The sequence below is a fragment of the Cryptotermes secundus genome, unplaced genomic scaffold, assembly GCF_002891405.2.
Source record: "Cryptotermes secundus unplaced genomic scaffold, Csec_1.0 scaffold42, whole genome shotgun sequence".
NCBI lineage: Eukaryota > Metazoa > Arthropoda > Insecta > Blattodea > Kalotermitidae > Cryptotermes > Cryptotermes secundus.
Window position 1 is genome coordinate 127,082 of NW_019720161.1, and position 21,024 is coordinate 148,105.

General features: G+C 43.6%; 1 protein-coding gene across 1 annotated transcript in view; it reads right to left on the bottom strand.

Annotated features, from left to right (window-relative positions):
* Positions 1-10,390, bottom strand: part of LOC117282521 — a 53,055-nt gene extending 42,665 nt beyond the window's left edge. Inside the window, exon 1 of the mRNA XM_033752474.1 lies at positions 10,249-10,390. Coding sequence (XP_033608365.1) covers positions 10,249-10,383 — 135 coding nt within the window. The 5' untranslated portion in view covers positions 10,384-10,390. The remainder of the gene's footprint in view (positions 1-10,248) is intronic.
* Between the last annotated feature and the right edge of the window lie 10,634 nt (positions 10,391-21,024).

The window sequence follows — 21,024 nt, forward strand, 5'->3', positions numbered from 1 at the left end:
AGATAATTGACCGCCTATAGAAGCAATACAATACAGACTTTGAGGAAGAAGATGTATTTGGGAGACCTGAAAATAGATGGTCGGGTTTGCAGTGGAATTCGGAACTGGCTCAAGTCGCCCACACCGTGACAGTACGCCCTCCTGCCATGATTATCATTTATATGATTACTGTTTATTAGTAGGACTCTGCTACGAGCTGGAGGACCGAGGAATCAGTTTTCGACTCCCATCAGGGACAAGAGAAGTTTCTCCACAGCGTCCAGCCGGGCTCCGAGGCCCACCCAGGTTACTACCCAGTAGGTACTGGGTAGCTGCTTTAGGGGTTAAGCGGCCGGAGCATCAAGCTGATCGCTCACCTCTAGTTAGTACCAAGGTTAAGAATGGTAAAGCTACGCGTCCACTCTGCCATATACGAAGGCGAGTTAGTAAATGTCACAAATGGAAGCAAAACAGCTATAATTGACGTAATACGTTTCCTGTGTGTATTACTAACTCAGCCTCGTGAGGATAATTGAGTAGATATTTCAAGGAAATAGCGGCTCCAGTCTAGGAAACCGAAATTAACGGTCGTGGGGATCCGTTGCGCTGATCGTGCGACACCCTCTATCCGCTAAAGTTGGCATTAACTTCGTTGACAAGCGGCGGTCGCTCTGTCGGTATAGTTCGCCTGCAGACTAAAACGACGGAGTTTGTTTCCTGTTTTTTATTATTACTAGGTAGCAGCACAATCCAACTTCATGAGAGTCTAGGTAGCTTGAAGATGTACCCGAGGATATAGAATTAGACAGTTTGATGCAAGAGCTTTACTCGGATAATCACTGACGCAGTCAAACTCAAGATGAGGCTTAAAGAGACGAACGAGGAAGTCAAGAGAGAAAGATGTATGCAAAAAGAGTCGAGGACAGTATGTTTGACATTTGGCCGCGCCATAGCTCAAGCGGTTAGTCGCTGGCTTCCCACCGCGGTGGCCCTGGTTCGATCGTGGGTCTGGTCAAGTGGTATTTGTGGTAGACGAAGTGGCGCTGGGGCGGGTTTTCTCCGAGTACTTCGGTTTCCCCTGCCAATCTTCATTCCACTAAATTCTCCATCATCATAATCACACGGGGCAGGCTACAATAGGCCACTGAGTGGCCGCCGTGCCGAGTGAACCCAGTTGGACTCCACCCCCACTAAGCGAAATGTTTGACATTTAGAACTAAGGAATTGTTCCCACGTGTATATTTTTGCAATACTGAAACTGAAGCTCCTACTTTTGTTGCAGAATTACGACATTATTACAAATGTTGGAAATTTTACCACATATTTAAATTTTTTACGAAGGAACAACAATGCTTCTCATGCGGAGAAGCAAAACATGAAGGATCTTGTGTTAAGAATGCCTAAATTGCAATGATAATCACAGAGCAAACAGCGAGCGATACCCGGTAATTAAAAAAACAGAAAGAATTCAACCAAATCATGGCTCATAGAAATGTCGGATTTTTGGAAGCAGGGAAATTTGTTGAAAATGGCCCCAAACCTGGCGGCCGAATCCTGCGTTCTCTTCAGGTACTGAAAGTCTCCGAGTATACGTTGAACGTGATATGAGAATTTTTTTTTTCATTGGCGCTACAGCCCTCGTTTGGGCCTAGGTCTACCTCCATGAAACTCTCCGTTTCACTTCGGTTTACTAGATCTTAGACATACGGTAGGCCTCCTTGGGCGGTGATCAGCTCGTCGCAAGGCCTCTACCTGTACACAAACACAGAAAAACGCACACACACATCCATGCCCTGAGTGGGATTCGAACCCACGATCCCGGCTTCGGAGGGAGCGAAGACAGTGCATGCCTTAGACCGCTCGGCTACCTTGACCGGCATGAGGAACTTACCTCCTCTTAAAAAGCCAAAAGGACGAAAAGAGTGGGTTAACATAGAGAAGTGAAATAGTAAAGTCCCGAGCCAGCCGATCGAATGGAACCTGGGTAGAAGACAATGGAAGATGACCACGGATAGCAGCAGGACTCAAATATCTGGACCAGACAGTGTTAGAGAAATCCCTAGAGGAGTTGGAGTCCATTCAGATGGGGGACGAAGTCAAGAACATATTGGTGACGATAATCAAGTTAGTGATAAGCTCCGGGGACGCTAAAGCAATGGTAAGACACCAGTGGAAAGTCGTCGAGCTTCACGAACAACATTACAACAAAATTCAACGGGAATCAACCAATTCAGATTGCTCAGTGGACCTGTAGAAGCCTGAGAAACTGTGATAGAATAAGATGTTTATAAGAATGTGCTACAGACGGTCGGATGGGCATTGCCTAGGCCTTTCTTGTATATACACTTATATTTTTCAAAGCAGAGAAAAATCTAGGTAACAGCCGCCCATGCGCATGTTCAGATAATGGTTTTAGTAGTCAAAATGGGCGACCGTGCTTGAGGAATGTGATACCGAAGAGCGGCGTTCTGTTGTACGCTTTTTATTATGGGCAAAAGGACTCAATGGAAAGGATTTTCATAAAGAAATGTTTCCTGTTGGGGAGTGTTTGTTGCTTAAAGCGGTTCCACCTTGGTGGCAAACGTTTCGGTTATGACGAAGAGCTTGTGACCTATGTGCGGAGGTGGCTGAGATAGCAGACGAACGAATTCGGTGCTGCGGGTTTCGACGCACTGGTAAAGCGATGGACTAACGTATCAATGTTAGGCAGCGCCATAGCTCAAGCGGTTAGTCGCTGACTTCCACCGCGGCGGCCCGGGTTCGATCCCGGGTCTGGTCAAGTGGGATTTGTGGTAGACAAAGTGGCGCTGGGGCGGGTTTACTCCGAGTACTTCGGTTTCCCCTGCCAATCTTCATTCCACCAATTGCTCCACAATCACCCTCACCTATCATCCTTTTTTTTATATATATTTATTAGCAATCAGAATAAATACATTCTTTTAGCTAATTTGCTAATTTAAACACCGTCCTCGTGTGCTTATTGTGTCGTGATGAGGGCTCCTCCAATGAGAGATCCTCTAACCATCAAGTAGATCTGCGGGCCATAATTTCTTTAGCCTTCTTCGTTGTTGTTGTTCCAGTAGGGGCTGCAGTAATGTATTGCTATGGTGTCCTAGTTTATCGTGGTGTTTTATGCTTCTTTCTTGGATGACTTCTTTGACGAATGGTACATTGAGATCGTCATGTAGGGTCTGATTTGACACATACCAAGGTGCATTTGTGATCATCCGCAGTATTTTGGACTGTCTTCGTTGCATTATGGCTATGTTCGATTTACTGGCGCATCCCCATAGTTCGATTCCATAGGTCCAAATAGGCTTTATGATGGTCTTGTATAGAAGTACTTTACTATCTAGCGATGTGCTGGATTTACTTCCAATGATCCAATGTATGTCTTTTACTTTTAGGTCTACCTGTTTCCTTTTTTTGGTTATATGCTGCTTCCAAGTAAGCCTGGAGTCCAGGTGTAGTCCAAGATACTTTACTGTTGATGATTGTGGAATTTCAGTATTATTTATGTGTACGGCTGGGCACTGCTCTTTTCTCATTGTGAATCACCTATCATCTGGGGCTAGTACAATAGGCAAGAAGTGGCCGCAGTACAAGGGACTTAGTCCCACCCCACTAGCAATAAAAAAATGTATTAATGTTGGTGGAGGATATGTCGAGAAATAAATGTTTTTCCAAGTTCAAGTTTTACGTTTTATATCCCATTTATGACTTATTACTGACCCTCTCTCGTATCTTCATGGCTTGATGCTTAATTAATTCAGTTCAAGTATAATTTTACGTTTAGTTTCTACGCTATATTCAAGCCCTACATGAACTGTATACAGTTTATGCTTTACTGGACGAAGTCCTGTCATCCTGGGTCTCTTCAATTCTTATCGTACTCGTATAATCACTATTTAGGAAGATTTGAAGCCACTGACTTCAGTATGTTGAAAGTATTATGCATTACACTGAGAATTACGAAAGCAACGGTAAGCATGACAACCAAAGCACTTTCTACATATGCATTGTTGGCTTGTAGGTTGTGAGACGTATAATCTCGTAAGCGGTAGGCGATGTTTTCATAGAAACCTGTTGCCTTCGCCTCTGTTTCTATCGGAATATGTAAGAACCTATCGAAATAAACAATGTCGTAATACAGAACACCACAATATAAATCTTCGCTGCCTTCAAAAACTACAAATCTTACGTCGTACACCTCATATGGGAAGATAACAAAAACAAGAATTATCAAGCAAGATCATGGAGCCCGGCGTTTCTACTTTGCACATCTATCACTATAATTGTTTTTTTTTTTTTTTTATTTTTTGAAGAACTTTTTTCATATGGCCTAGGTACACCTCCTACGTTGTGGGATACATTCTGTAAATTTCGCAGAGACGTCATGTTTCTAATTTTTGACTTGCAAACAATATTCCTTGCCAAATTTGTAGGTATCTTTGATATCTACCTTCGTACCAATCTTCACATGCCGTTAGTTATCGAGATCAAATCAAAAGCGAAACGAAAAAAAAAAAAGCACTTCCGCCATTTTGTTAGTTCACATTCCACCGAAATTACCTTGAAAATGCTGCATATGTTCTTTTTTTCGAAAATGTATTACCATGTATCTCCCAAGACTGAGGGTGTTTGAGAACAGGATGTTGAGGAGAATATCTGGACCGAAGAGAGATGAAGTGACAGGAGGTTGGGGAAAACTGCATAATGAGGAGCTTCATAACTTGTACTCTTCTCCAAGTATAATTAGAATGATCAAGTCAAGGAGGATGAGGTGGGCAGGGCATGTAGCACGAATGGGGGCGAGGAGGACTGCATATAGAATATTGGTGGGAAAGCTGAAAGGAAGGAGACGACTGGGAAGACCAAGACGTAGGTGGGACAATATTAAAATGGACCTCAGAGAGATAGGATGGGATGGGATGGGATGGTATGGGCTGGATCGATCTGGCTCAGGATAGGGACCAGTGGAGGGCTCTTGTGAACACGGCAATGAACCCTCGAGTTCCATAAAGTGCTGGGAAATTCTTGAATAGTTGCAGAATTGGGTGCTCCTCCAGAAGGGTTCACCTTCATGAGTAAGTAAGTACCTCTCAAGTTCGCCTTTCCGCCATGTTGTTATTAGTGATTGTAGGATATCGAAAAGTATGACGGGATGGCATCTAATGGCATAACATTGATATAAAATTCAGTAAACATCTGTCAATTTTTCATGGTTGAAATAGTGATCTCATAATTTTACTTCTAGGATAATCGATCAAAAAAGTGCTAGGGTCCATATTCTGAGAATTATAAACAGAGTGATGTAATCAGCTACCCCGCCTGACTTATTTTAGTACGCTACTATCAATTAATTATACAGTTATCGTCTTATAATTTTAAACTTAAGGGATATGAGCTGACATGTTCTCTTTCCAGGAATTTTTAAACACAATAAACGTTATTACATAGCATTTAATCCGTTTATGCTCTTTCATATAGAACACTAGACGCCACGTTTTCCTTTCGCATTTTCGTTTGTCTTGAACTGCCAATAGATGGCAGGAGAGTTTATTGTCATTAATGTTAGTACACTCGGGAATGGCTCGGAGCAAAAATTAATAGTTTTTCCTAATTAGATATGTTGTTTGTAGCATGGAAGAGGTTAAACAAATAACTGATGTTGTTTAGTTCAACAATTTTTTATTCTTTTAACTTCTCATGTTCACTCTGATGGGAGCTACAGTCGATTTCAACATGGCCGCCACAGACGACAAACTTGACGCGTTAATGTTATGTTAGGCTAGTTTTGACTCTTTCCATGAAGAGAAGCTCGATACAAATTGTTTGCCTTGATATGCACAGAGTTAGAAATTAGTCTCATCATATCAAAATAAAACGATAAGATCACCTGAATGAAGGTTTTGCCCCGGAAGTGACGTATCATACTGCATTATCTCTTGCGAACTTAATTTTGCCAATTTAAACTCACAATTCCTGCTTACTGCGACACCATTACTTAACATGGTCTAGAAAACCGAGATTAACGGCCGTGGGGATCTGTTGCGCTGACTATGCGACACACTCTATCCGCTAACGTTGGAACTAACTTCACCGACAAGCGGCGATTGCTCGGTAAGTATAGTTCGCTTGCGGACTAAAACCACGGAGTTTGTTTTAGTTACTTAACAACACTGTCGTTCCGGAGATGAGATAGCGTCAGGAATTGATGTGTAATTAATTTCAAGCAGCTGGTGTAGTGAAAATTGACAGGGGAAACCGAAGTACTCGAAAAAAAATCCTCCCAAGTGCCAATTTATCTGCCATAATTGCTAAGTGACCTGACCTTGAAACAAACACTGATTTCTTGCATAGGCTATAGTATTGTGACGTGCTGCTTGAAAGCCGAACTATAAGACGTTCATGACTAGTCAACGGCTAGCATTTCCTAGGCAGCGATGCCTAGGAAATCGTTGACCCGGAAATGAAATTCTAACAGTGAGGTTTCCACCGTTAAAAACGAATTATTTGAGAGAGACACGTATTCCCGCGGCAACAAGGGATTCGTTGCATAGCAGCGGGCGAAATTAACCCTTCGACAAGGTGTTCCCTATTCAGTCCGAATGCAGGATATAACAGTTCGCATCCGACAAGAGACCAGCAGGAATACCTCCACCGTGACCCTGCGAGTCGTAGGAGGCGACGAAGAGGGAAGTCTCAAATCGGAGACAGTAAAATATGGTCGCGAGTACCAAGAGTCTCGGACCAGAGAAGGACTGCACTGGCAAGGACCAGCAGCATATACAAAAGTCAGACCCGTCCTCTCGTCAGAGAGGGCTCCCACAAATAACAAGACCGCAACTGTCAAACAGTAATGAAGATCTGGTAGTAAGCCCCAGACAGACCAAGACAGACTGGCCGACTGACCGTCGGTCGTAAAATGAGACTCAGACTCAGACCAACGAGAGCTAAGGACAGTTGAGCTCCGAGCAGAGCAGAAGACACTTCACCGAGATTAGCGTTGCGAGAGGGTTGTGACATTGAAGAAGAAACGTCAGAAGACGTTACAAGTGTGAACAGTTGTATTTGTGAGTGTAAAGAGTGAGTGTCCAATAAATATTCGTCCAAATTCCAGAACCGGCACAAATTTCTTGTCGCGTTAATAAAGTAATTCAGTGTTTATTCTTGTGCGCGTGCGTGTTTCCGTTCCTACAGGTCTTGGAAATTCATGACGTTCTGACGTCAAAGAAATCAGCTCTAAACAAACAACTTCAAGGTAAAGGTAAAAGTCAAGCTATCCCTGTAACAGGCCCATACGGTTGTGAGACGTCGAAGCTCCCCCATTTTCTCTAGATAATCGCTTCACAGATGTCGGTAAGGTCAGCCTTACGCTCCAGCCTCCCTTAACCCCCCAGGAAGATTCCTGGTACTCATTTCTGTTAGAGGCTGAGTCAACCACAAGGCCATAGTGCGGCTGGAAAGATCAAGTAAATTGAAAAAAAAAATCCGCCTCATCAGTACTCGAATCCGCGACCTTCAGACTTGTAGCTTAGTGCCTCAACCAACTACGATACCGCGTGATAGAAATCGTTACATGATCGAAATCGTACTGTTACATATTTGATCAAAGCAAGAACTGTGATGGAGCCAGACAAACAGCCGTTGCTAGCTTACGGCTCTGAAACAACATTCATTTCTAGGGCAAGGCCGCGAAACAGACAACAGAACGACGTCCGGTGCTAGGCAGCAGATTCTTAGTAAGCAAGAATAGACGACTTCTCCTAGCGAATGTCTCAATAAACACGTTCCCGCGGCAATGGATACACATGCAACTCAGGAACTGTGTGTTCTGCGTGGTCCGTAGCGAGATGTTATAAGCAAGGGACAAGGTTAGAGCTTGGTCAGTTAGTCTATGAACATTCCCTTATATTCATCATTAATAATAGTCATCTAGCACTGACCAGCGTGGAAATAGTAAAGAAGTTGCTTTATATACGGAACGAGAACTGTTGGAACAGGCGAGGCCTGCTAAACCCTTATCGATGCTATGTGAACTAACACAGTAAGTTCCTTATCCGAGCCATCTGCGTCTGTTATGCACGAAGTCTGAAAATTTTTAAACCGGATTGATGTCTTAATAAAGCAAGGATCAGCAGTTGTGACATGACACGTGCTGGGTCACGTGATTATATGATTTGGCAGTTGTGTGTCAGTCTATCGTTAGCATCTACGTGTAGCTTTGTCATTTTTAAAGGCGCATTGCTGTTTGACAGAAGTGAGGGGTAAAGAAACTTCGTTACACTTTTCAACAAAATTATTGAAGAAAACGACCACATGTAAAGGCAGTGACTGCTGATTCGATATACGAGTTCCGGTCCAGAGCTGAGACAAAACGTCAAAATGTCAGCAGGAATTTCCACAGTGCCGGAGAACGGAAGAAGGGCGCTATGTCAGTATCTAAGATCCGAACAAAAACTAGTTTGAAGAGTGCTGATCCGATTTTATAATATTTTCCATTATAAATCTCTCTCCATATTGTGACATGAGAGCTGAAAGCCAGAATGGATGCGGCCATTACTAAGCAACGGTCCTGTAAACAGATTTCCGCAGCAACGCACGCAGCAATTGAGGAACTGTTGGATATTAAGTTTTCTATGCGGTCAGCACTGAGGTTATATAACGAGGCCACCAGTCGAGTCAGAGTTAGACACCGTGAGGAGGAGCGTTCGAATACCTCCACCGTAGCCCTGCGAATCGTAGGAGGCCACGAAAAGGAAACGCAGTACCTGGGGGTATAAGTGAGCCACCTGTAGCTGGGGGATATAAATAAAGAGACTTGGCCCTCCATCTTGGGGGTCTGGAAGCTGAGACAGTAAAATGTGGTCATGAGTCCAGTGGGAGTCGGACCCGAGAATGACTGTGCTGCTGAGTGCCAGCAGCAATTGTAAACGACAGACCAGTCCTGTCGTCAGAGAGAATGTTACATAAGGACTATGAAAGCAATTGTTCGGTTTAGAAAAGGAAACACTGGTTTTGGGTCTCAAAGGTCTTGGCGCCAAGATGAACTGATTGACGGTAAACCGTCAGTCGTAAAGTAACTCTGACTCAAGGGAAAGGTCATTGAAGCTCCCAGGACGTCATACTATAGATTAAATCGTGAGTTCTGTGAGACTCGGAACCAAGAATCACCGTGCTGGCGAGGACCGGCATTAGCAGTCAGCAGTCAGAATTAGTCACAGCCAGTGAGTGTCCAGTTGAAGACAAGTCGTTAGATGTTAGCCAGCCGGCAGCGACATAATCACATTGTTGCGATCCGCTGCCAGCCAACGGTAAGTGAAGACACTCAAGACTTAGTGCGTGTTGAAATGAAGCGCATGTGTAAATTAGCGATAGCGCCATAATTCTTTGCACTTACATGTTATAAGTGTTCAGGAAATCCAATTATCAATCCAAACCCCAATATCTAATCACTTAAGACGTGATAATGTATACGGCAGTTTCGTAAAGGGTGAGATGACGCAGTTTGGGGTTGCCGTAACAACTAATTGCCGAGTGTTAACACACTGCGTGGCCATAAATTATGCAGTAGATAACGAATTTGCGAACAGTTCTTTTTTTTTTTTTGGTGTACCGTATCTATTGTGTGAGTGTTTACAATATTTTCTTGTGGATATGTGGAGTTTAGTATATATATGCTATATATAATATACTCCTATATAAAGGAGCGGGTTTGCGATGAACTGTTTATGAGTGTTATTCGTGGCAGATGGCGTTAAACCTCGCCTCGGAACATGTAGGACTGTAAAGGAATACGGGAGAAAGCGGGAAATATTACGAAAGCTTATATAACGAATGGTTACACTTCCATTTGAATTCTCACTGGGATGTTTTCTTCTCTGAAAGAAACAATCATCCAAACATTTTATTTCCATTCATTCCGCATTAAAAAGAGACCAAATACAAACGAATTTTGTTGACATACATTCTGCCCTTGGGTCTTTGCACAATGAAGGTGTCGGTAATGATTAAGATTTTTCGGAGTTAGATGCAGCTTCCATCTTCAAGGTCGAAGTCAGTAGGGGAGCTCAGTCCTTGCACATACGCTCCTATATATGAGGCTTCATGAAGGGAAACGTGGAAGGAGGGGTGGCTGTTGCCCGATTCGGGGCCGCTGGGACAGTGGACATGGAAAACTTATCCAACCGTTCCCTTCAAGGTCGTATAACGCATCAGAATCATCAGAATCATCAGAATGCTGAAAAGGGAGGATCGGTGACTTACTTGTTCATTGTCCCTGTTGGCCCCGAACAGGGCACGAGCACAGACGCTTCTCCTTTGAATCTCACCCATCCTGCTCAATTCTGTACTGAAGATGGGAACTGCGTGTACCTCCGAAACGCCGACAGAACTGCCCATGATGCAGAGACAAGGCCTAGAATCAGCATCAACAGTGACCAATGACCGATAGGACCCAAATTAATAAATGTCTTTTTTTCAGGGCCTGATTTACATTCGTAGGAGCCCCGGGCTATCAAAATATGGGGGCCCATATCAGTAATAACAAATTTAAGTTATGACAGTTCTCTTTCTGTTCTTATTTCTTATAATAACTAAAATTACAAACAAACTTTTCGTTATTTTTAAAGAAGCAGGTGTCTCAATAAATTCTATGGATTCTATTTCTGTTTTACGGAGGGCCCGGGGGCGGCCGCCCCTGTCGCTTTGTCTTAAATCCAACTGTGTGAATTGTGTTAATGGCAATGCTTCTACCAGTACAGCTCTTTATGTAAGGCGATTATTTTGCGAAAACTAACAGCTTGAGCTATGACGCGGCCTCTCCAGGTGTTAATATTCGCACTGTAATTGAATGCTGGCTGTCGAGTTCCTCACGTAAATATATATAATTTCCTTTGGCGCTAAAGCCCCATTGGCCTTGGCATACCTCCAAGAAGCTCTAAGTTTCACTTCGTTTTACTAGATCTTACACATTCGGTAGGACTTCTTGGGCGGGTGATCAGGTCGTCGCAAGGCCTCTACCTGTACACAAACACACACAAACACCAAACATCCATGCCCACGATCAGTGCTTCCGAGCGAGCGAAGACAGTTCATGCCTTAGACCGCTCGGCTACCGTGACCGGCATATATTTATATAATTTGAATTACGTTAATGTTATTGTACATACATTTTTTCTAGAGGCAAATTGGCTGGCTCAGCTGAACTTACAGAATTTGTATTATTGTCCAGACGGCCTTGGTTTTGTTTTGTTTGTGTTTCTGTTTGTTTCATTCCTTCTTTCCTCTTGCATATTTCATATTTGGTCTTTGGGCTCTTGTGTAAGCACATCAAAACAAAGAGTTTGATTGAATTAATATTATACTTTGACGTATGGAAAACTTCAACTGTTTCTCGCTCTCGAATTTTGTATTAGACATTGAAGTACAAATTTTATTTGTTGTAAATGTATATAGTTTATTTTCCTCACTTCTTAATGTTAACTTAGACCCGAATATTGATTATACGTGCATAATATAAATTACGATGAAAATTGATGTTCATGTGTTTTTAGCTCGAGATATCCTGGACGGATTTTGATGAAATTTGACATCAGAGGCCCCTACAAAATAAGTTACACCAACATATTTCATAAGGGAGTATTACGCAAAGAACGCATGAGGAAACTCGTGTATTCAGATAAGAACTGCGACTGTCCAGTTCTGTTACATCACCGTTTAACGTACGCTTATTATAATTTATGGAAAACAGAGCTAAGGAATCAGAAACTCGCATATCGTAAACAAGGGCTGTCCAAGAGGCGACACGCAAGTCGTATGGAGCCAGCCAGTTCGTTTTATAAGGCCCATGACATTATCCTTCCATCACCAGAACCACTTTTCTCTGGTAGCTCAGTCGGTATAGCGATTGACTACGAGCTGAACAGCTGAGGGGTCGGAGTTCCTGTAGGGTCAAGAATTTTCTCTTTTCCATGTCGTCCAGACCGGCTCTGAGGCCCACCCAGCCTCCTGTCCAGTAGGTATCCTCGGGGGTAAATCGGCCGGGGCGTGAAGCTGACTACTCACCTCCAGCTAGTGCCAAGGTCAAGGAAATGTGGATCTATACATCTACTCCCCCATACGTTGTCATAGGGACAGCTTTTTACCTCTTTCCTATGTCGGGAAACGAAATTACCAGAATAACTCATTAAATATTCCGTATTCTTTTTCCACCGCCCCTGTTGTCTAGTGGTCAGAGTTCCTGACTACAGATCCAGAGGTCCGGGTTCGATTGCCGACGCTACCAGATTTTCTGAGAAATAGTGGGTCTGGAACGGGGTCCACTCAGCCTCGTGAGGATAATTGAGGAGCTATTTCAAGGAAATAGCGGCTCCGGTCTAGAAAACTGAAATTAATGAACGTGGGGATCCGTTGCGCTGACCACGCCACAACCTCTATCCGCTAAAGTTGGCACTAACTTCGCCGACAAGAGGCGATCGCTCGGTGGGTATAGTTCGCTTGCGGACTAAAGCCACGGAGTTTGTTTTTGTGAAGTTTTTCACTTGGTTTTACACGACAGGTAATAAGTAGCTTGAAAAAATATGGAATTTGATTTTATGAAGTTGCAATCCAATCCAGCGAAACCTTTAGCGACTAATCTTGAAGAATTAATTTAATTTTCATAAATTTTTCTGAAATTCGCGGATGCATTTGTTATTCATGTAAGATTTCAAGCTATCACTGGCTGAACTTCATAGAATCTGACGAATGCCGTCTTCTGGGATGTGGCTGCAGCCACCTGCTCAAGCTGGTTCCTCGCTCGCGGATTTTTCTATCCTGAAGATAGAGGCGATAAGTTCCTCCGAAACATCGGTTCACAAAAATCTATACGGCGTCATACCCCAGAAGACGGCATTCTTCATAGTCACCGCCGTGAAACCCTCAAATCTTACATGAATCTCCCCCGGCTATCGGACATGTCGGTTCCTGAAACTTAGATAATTCTTATCTGTATCTGTATCCGTGCATTAGGAAAAATATATTGTTTTTTATAATACGGACAGCGAGTAGGTACATGAGGCATAATTTGGTCTGTCAGTGACTCGGTTTGGACACCTCTGCCATAAACAATAAATAGGACTAAGGCATTGAATATTCCACCAGGCACAATGACCATATTTACATAGACGCATACTGTGTTCAGGTCTATAAGTATATATCGTATTGTGAAAGAGCTGTGAATGACTTGCCACCGAACGTCAACGCTTAACTACTGCTGATTTCTACACACTACGGCAAGCGCAGGGTCTGCCAGTGTTTGTCGACTCCTCTGTTTTCCCACACTAATTCTGTAAACCATGGCTTGTATAGAAACGTGCTTTCCATCCATTCTTCAGAGATGTTACTTAATTTCTTTCTATTATGGTTTTTTTAAATTGCTGTGGGTTGGGACTAAGTCCCACTGTAGGACGCGGTGCAAGGGCCGAGAAGGCCTACCCCTCATACATTCATTCATTCAAGTCCCTTGTACTGCGGCCACTTCTGGCCTATTGTACCAGCCCCAGATGATAGGTGAGGGTGATTGTGGAGCAATTGGTAGAATGGAGATTGGCAGGAGAAACCGAAGTATTCGGAGAAAACCTGCCCCAGCGCCACTTTGTCTACCACAAATCCCACTTGACCAGACCCGGGATCGACCCCGGGCCGCCGCGGTGAGAAGCATGAGCTATGGCGCGGCCTTCTATTCTGGTTTGGTGTGCATTGAGAAAATTCTGTTTGTACATCTTCGTTCCTTATTCCAAATATGTTACTTCGCTTCTTTTCCTCTGTTAAGTTACTTAACGACCATTTTGATGTCTAGACTGTATACTTTCGGATGCTATGATAATAAATTAATTATAAATTATTTGAAAGGAAGTGGTCGTGGCCAAATCCAGGCAATACCCCGTCATTTGTCTGGAAAGACAGAAGTTCGGTCGTGGTAACCATGTCTCGGTTGAAACACGAAGAGACTACCTCCCGAATACAAGTCTAGAACTAATATTTTATTTTGGCCGCTCCGAAGCTCAAGCGGTTAGTCGCTGACTTCCCACCGCGGCGGCCCGGGTTCAATCCCGGGTTCGATCCCGGGTCTGGTCAAGTGGGATTTGTGGTGGACAAAGTGGCGCTGGGGCGGGTTTTCTCAGAGTACTTCGGTTTCCCCTGCCAATCTTCATTCCACCAAATTCTCCCTCATCATAATCGCCCGAGGCAGGTACAATAAGTCAATCAGTGGCAGCCGTGCCGAGTGGACCCAGCTGGACTCCACCCCCCACTAATATTTTATTTTTGTCAGTAAAACTTATGTATAGGTACACTATACGTTAATTATCTTCTACATGTTTCGGCCTTTCGACCTTCATCAGATACGCACATTCGCTGTTGGCTCTATTGCTCACGCCCTGTCGGTTTGGCGCATTGGGTTATAATGCTACCATCAAAAAGTTAAAATTGTAGTCCGTTAAATTGTTAAAATTTGGTCAGTTCTAAAGTCATTTCGTTATAAAAGTGTTGTTCTTTCCATAGTTGGAGGGCCTGCTTCCCGTATATATATTCCCCAGGAACAGAGTCGCCAGGTTATACCCCCAGGCACTGGATTCCCTTTTCGCCACCCCCTATGACTCGCAGGGCTCTATGGTTGAGGTATTCGAAGCCACCTCCACACGGACCGCACAGAAAACGTGTCTTCCGTTATAGTGTGTTCTCTCGTTGCCGGGGAAACAGCGCGTCCACAAAGCCGTTCCCTAGCAACGGCCGTTGTAGTGTCGCCTGTTCACACAGCTGTTACTTGGCAGTGGGTCTACATGTCACAGTATCACACTACACGCCGCACCTTACTTTTCGATTCTATTTTGAAAAGACCTCTATTAAAATGCGTATGCATTTTTTCGAGCATCTCTGTCTACATGTTTACAATGCTAGACCAACCCTCGGTCCTGCAGTTCCTACAGACCCCGCTTCCAGATCAGGAGCGCTACATAATTCGTTCAGTTCGTGGTCAGTCACATGTGCCTGGCATCATTTAGACAAACGTTTACTACAAGATATAAGCCTTAAAGTGCGGCCACACAGAGCGCTACGTACGCTCTGTTCGCTATACGAACAGAAAAATATCTCCCTTTATTGCCAATGTGACTGGCCCCACAGATTTCCGTACGCTACGTACGCTATGTTCTCTATGTTAGCTGCGTCGCAGAGTGTTTGATTCTCGGCTATATTTTTAAAACGTCGCGCTGGTCGTGCATGCGCACTGGGCTCGCTTCCAGGTGTCAGCTGCGCGCCTCAGTAATTCCCCACTCTGATTACAACACGTGTTACGTATCATTCAGCGCAGTATTCGCTTAGATGAAAATGATACTGAAGGAATTAATTGAAGAAGTAAGGAAGTATCCACGTTTGTGGAACAAAGGGTTAGAAGAATATCGGAACCAGAACATGCGGGATAATGCCTGGGACATGATTTCTGGAGAGTTGAATACACCAGGTAATGTACTAACATTGTTCTTTTGTCTACAAGTGAAGAACTTAAAATATTTTCATCAACCCCATTCATTCGGAAATGTTCATTAAATTTAACTTCATCTTCATGTAACTGCTTTATCAGATGATGAAATTCACCAAACTTGGTTCTCCTTAAGTTCACCCCATGCTCCCACTTCCTTTTACGTTTACACAAGGAAAGTAACAGCAAAAGCTCATCGTCGGGATCATCGCTGCCCCCCCCCCCAGCACACTATCGGCCAACATCTCATTCAAGACTGAGCAGTTTCGTACGAAACATAGCTTTCTGTGTGGCCACGCGTACGTAGCGAACATAGCGTAGCGCTCTGTGTGGCCGCACCTTTAGAAGCCGGTATAGCCTAGTCTGTATAGCGACACTCTTAAGCGCTGGACGACCGAGAGGTCGGGAGTTCGAGTCCGGTACGGTGAAGAATTTTCTTTCCTCCACGTCTTCCAGACCGGCTCTGGGGCCCACCCAGCCTGATAACCAATGAGTACCGGGGCTCTTTCCTTGGAGGTAAAGCGGCAAGAACGTGAAACTGACCACTCACCTCAAGCAAATGCCGAGGTCAAGAAAATGTGTATCTATACACCCACTCCCCCATACGCCTTCATGACGTTGTGCTTAGTTAAGCACAGGTGATAACTTGGCCTTTTTTATCTTTACAAGATACAGGCCTTGTTATATCAACAAATACATTAATGTATGAACCACAAGGCGTTGCTCTCCTGAAATCTTTGAAGCTCAGTGGTTGTTATATGTTCTGCATTTTGTCCACCAAACGCATGTATTCGTTTCATTTGAATCTCAGAATAAACGTGGATTAATTCCCTAAACAGACGTAATCAGTTTGCTTTGCTTCTCTCCTGTGAAGTAGGGGCCATAAATTGTAGGGGATTCCCATATTCGCTTGTTTGCCGGACCGCTGGCTAGAGGTCACTGTGCATCCGGAAGGTCCTGCGACCGCCCATCTCGATCAAGGATTCCTTACTTTTCCTCTGTCTTCAAGAAATGCTGAGATGGTTCCCAAGTTACAAGTTGCTACTGCTTGCTCCTCATGCAGCCCTTCCGAACAGAACCCCTGTTCTGTAAAGGCCTCCAAATCAAGCAATTCACCATTAATTCAGAAAATCAAAATATCGCAGCCTCTATCTCAAGACAGTACTTCTAGCCACCTCAATGTCTTCACTTCTATGTTGCCCTTTTCAGAAGGACGAACGAGCGAAGCCTGGGAACCTTCTAACAAAGTGAAGCCTTTTCTTTCCCACCCATAATAATGTGTCTTCCACTTCTGCCGTGACTTTCCTTTTCACCTACTCTTCTTCTGTTCTTTGTCACTCCTCTATCTTTATGCTTCAAATAATGAAACGGTCAAATTGACACGAGTTTTGACGTTTTCAAGGCAATAGTTATTAATACTGTGGTCTTTTGTGTTGTGACACCGTGTATTTTTATGGGCGGATACCGACTTTTTAGAGGAACATGCTGTTTCCATCCTCAGGCTCCAAGTGTGTAGGTTCCGAAATGGGCTTTATTTTATAGGGAAGACATAAGATGGCGGTCCTGAGATCCAAGGAGGTGGAGAGAGGTAGGAACCCGGTAGTAGTCAAGGGGAAGAAACAGAGAGATATGCACAAAACTGCATTTATGCCGGTCACGGTAGCCGAGCGGTCTAAGACATGTACTGTATTCGCTCGCTTGGAAGACGGGATCGTGGGTTCGAATCCCACTCAAGGCGTGGATGTTTTGTATGTGTATGCGTTTATTCTGTGTTTATGTTGTACCATGTTTAGGTAGAGGCCTTGCGACCGGCTGATCAGTCGTCCAAGGAGTCCTACCGTCAGTAAAATTATCATGAAACTCAAAAATCAGAGGCCAGGGCCCAAGGGGGCTGTAGAGCTAGTGAAAAAAAATACTGCATTTATATGGGTGCACTGATTTATCGTCACAAGCGGAAGTGGAACAGTGAGAGGGAATGTATCTTCCCAGGGATACATTTTTATTAGCCTACTTTTATATTTCGAAAAAATGAAAGACTTATTAGATCATCTTTCTGTCTATTCGCTCTAACGCTGCTAGGCAACGGCTCGGGAAACACGTTCCTGAATCAATGAATACACACACAACAATAGAAGAACGGTGTTTTCTATGCGTTCCAAGTGAAAGGAAATCATTTGCACGGCTACCAGCGTCGTGAGACAAAAAATATGGTCATAAGTCCCTCAGGACTGACGAGGACCAGCAACGATTTCCCCAAACCGAGCGATCTGTTTTTCTCTGAACCTTCACACCCCGAGCAACCCTGAAACCGGAAATAGCTTGTCCCTTCAGAAAGTCGGCGCCCGCTCACAGAACTATCGCCTTCCAGAAGACTACGATATGAAATGTGACTTAATATTTCGTTCGGGTTAGGTCAAGAGACGACGGGTGCATTTCACGCCACCTGTACGCGTTGTGGCTTGGAATGCGAATGCATTTCAATTAGACGCCGGATATTGCGTCACGATCGGAAATACCGAAACAAGAACTTGTCGTGCGTCGGCCTGTGTGGCTGTGAATGTGTGCCTTTGTCGCCTTGGGTTCTGAAGACAGGTGACTTCGCTCTAGGCAGGTCAGATTCAGAAAATATTCCGATTTTGATATGTCCATAAGTTAACGTCCCCGAATTTGGGGTTCTGAACGTACATACCCCAACTGGAGGGCTCGCAACATAAGTTGCGTTCTCTAGGAATATTTACGGAAGAGCATCTGTTAACTCGATAAATTTGGAAATCACTGGACGAGTGATTGAGGTTATCTCTTTCTAAGTGACCCAGCTAAGTAGATTTCTCCCACCCCTCATCCGAGGGCCGAAACGTGTTTTGCATTCTCCAGAATACCGCACGATGGAAGAAATCGAAAAACCCAGTAAACCTGTGAGACAGCTATATGTTCATTAGAAACTGTAAGGGCCTGGAAGTTCACACTAGAAAGAAAAGTGTCAATTTTTTTCATTATTTAGACATACTTTCCGGTCCAGAAAACCGAAATTAACGGCCGTAGGAATTGGTTGCGCTGACCACCCTCTATCCGCTAAATTTGGCACTAACTTCGCCAACAAGCGGCGGTCGCTCGGTCGATATAGTTCTCTTGTGGACTAAATCCGCGGGGTTTATTTCTAGACACATTTTTAGCAATATATTTTGTGTGACCAGTAGGCTTCCTGTTAACTTTTGAGGTTACCTTGACGCGATTGTTTGTAGGCTATTATCGGTAGCAGGTTCTGTGGACAAGTTTACGTATGTACATACATTTAGGAAACTGGTTGCTTTCTGGATTGTGTATCTGTTCTGTGTGAGATATGTATGGCAGTTCCACATAAAAAGGACTTGATGTATGAAGAAAAGTGAAACAAGCATTTTTTGTTGGGTAGTTGGTTGAGGCACTATGTTACAAGCCGGAAGGTCGCGGCATCGAATCCCGTTGAGGTGGATTTTTTCAATTTACGTAATCATTCCAGCCGCATTATGGCCCTGGTGTCGGCTCAGCCTCTAACAGAAATGAGTACCAGGAATATTCTTGGGGGTAAAGGGCGGCCGGAACGTAAGGCTGACAATCTTACCGCCATCTTACATTGTCTAGAAAATGTGGGAACCTCAACATCTCACACCCTATGGGTCCCCACGGTCTGTTACAGGGATACCTTTACTTTACTTTTTTTATATTTTCCCCGCAAGTCTCACTGCATCGGAGACGATTAAACAAAAATCGAGCGGGCGTGCCAGAACTGTTAGACTGTGCTTGCGACAAACCTCTTTCCACTGCTCCAAGGCCTTCCCCGCGTCGATGCATGTAGCAAAATATTCTCGATCGTTCTCGATTCTGCATTCGTACGTGCTGGTCATTCCCCTGAACTATTCCACTTGACTGGGGCAACTTCCTAGTTCTGTGAAGTCATTTCCACTCGTGACCAACTGAAGATAAAAGCTTCTATGTAGAACTTAGACGTGCTCTATAAATTCCTTAATATTTGTACGAAATGAAGTTTTCATTTCTAAATTCCAGTAAGAAACACGAAAAGATGGTATTTGTAGAATACGAAACTCTGAAATAGAGTTTCTATAAAGTTGCTAATGAATGCTGTCGATTTTAAGCGTTTCGAAGCTCGCTTACTCATGGAGCTAAACACTTCTTAAGAAGCGGCCAATTGGTTTGCTACTCAAGAACTTCCCAGCACTTTATGGAACCCGAAGGTTCATTACCGTGTTCACAAGAGTCCTCCGCTGGCCCTTATCCTGAGTCAGATCGATCCAATCCATACCATCCTATCCTACCTCTCTAATATCCGTTTTAATATTGTCTTCCTAGTGGTCTCCTTCCTTCCAGCTTTACCACCAATATCCTATGTTTATTCCTTTTCTCCCCCATTCGTGCTACATGCCCTGCCCATTTCATCCTCCTCGACTTGACCATTCTAATTATACTTGGAGAAGACTACAAATTATGAAGTTTTTCATTATGTAGTTTTCTCCAACCTCCTGTCACTTCATCTCTCTTCGTTCCAAATATTCTCCTCAACACCCTGTTCTCAAACACCCTCAGCTTGTGTACCGCCTTTAATGTCAGAGACCAAGTTTCACAATCTGACAGAACCACAGGTGAAATTATAGTTTTGTATATTCTGATTTTATGTTTTTGGACAGCAGACAGCAGAACTGAGTTGTAGCAAGCATCACCCGAGTTCAGTCTCCTTAATTTCCTCCTGAATCAGGTTTTGATTTGTTATAGTTGTTCCCAAATATCTGAACTGTGCCACATTTCAAAGCACCTATTATCTACCTTTATGTTGTGATTTTGCCCCGTATTTTGGTAATGAGACAGCAACATATACTTCATGTTGGGGGGTAATATTAACAAATCCAAATTTGATTCGCGAGGGGATAAGGATCGTGTTACATTCTGTTAATGCTTGCTAGAACCTGAAGGAAAAAGACAACTAGGAAGATATAGAGGTATATTGGGATATTATTAAAACGGATCTCAGAGAAATATGATGGGGATATAGACTGGGTTTATCTGGCTCAGGATCGGGACCAGTGGCGAGTTCTTGTGAAGGTGGTAATGAACTATCGGGCTCCGTAAAATGTTGGGAAATTCTTGAGCAGCTGAGCGACTATTGGCTCCTCGAGTTGGAATCGGCTTCATCTAAAAGTTCATGATGATGGTAAATTAATTCATTTATTTATATTTATGTTTTAAACAAAAGACAGGACGATCCCAGTTTTCGAGACGTTTTGTATTTTAAATAAAAACAGGACGGTGGGCCGGAGGTTGGGAGTAGCTCTATCGATTGGGCCCATATTGAGTATGTTTCACCTGAAGACAGACAGAGACAGAATCCAGTCTCCGAAACATTGTGTTTTAAATAAAAAAAAACAGGATGATGGATAATGTTCAGAAACAGAATATGTGTATTAATTTCAATGTTCTGCTACGCACTAGTGCACTACTGTTTATTATAACATGTATATATATATATATAT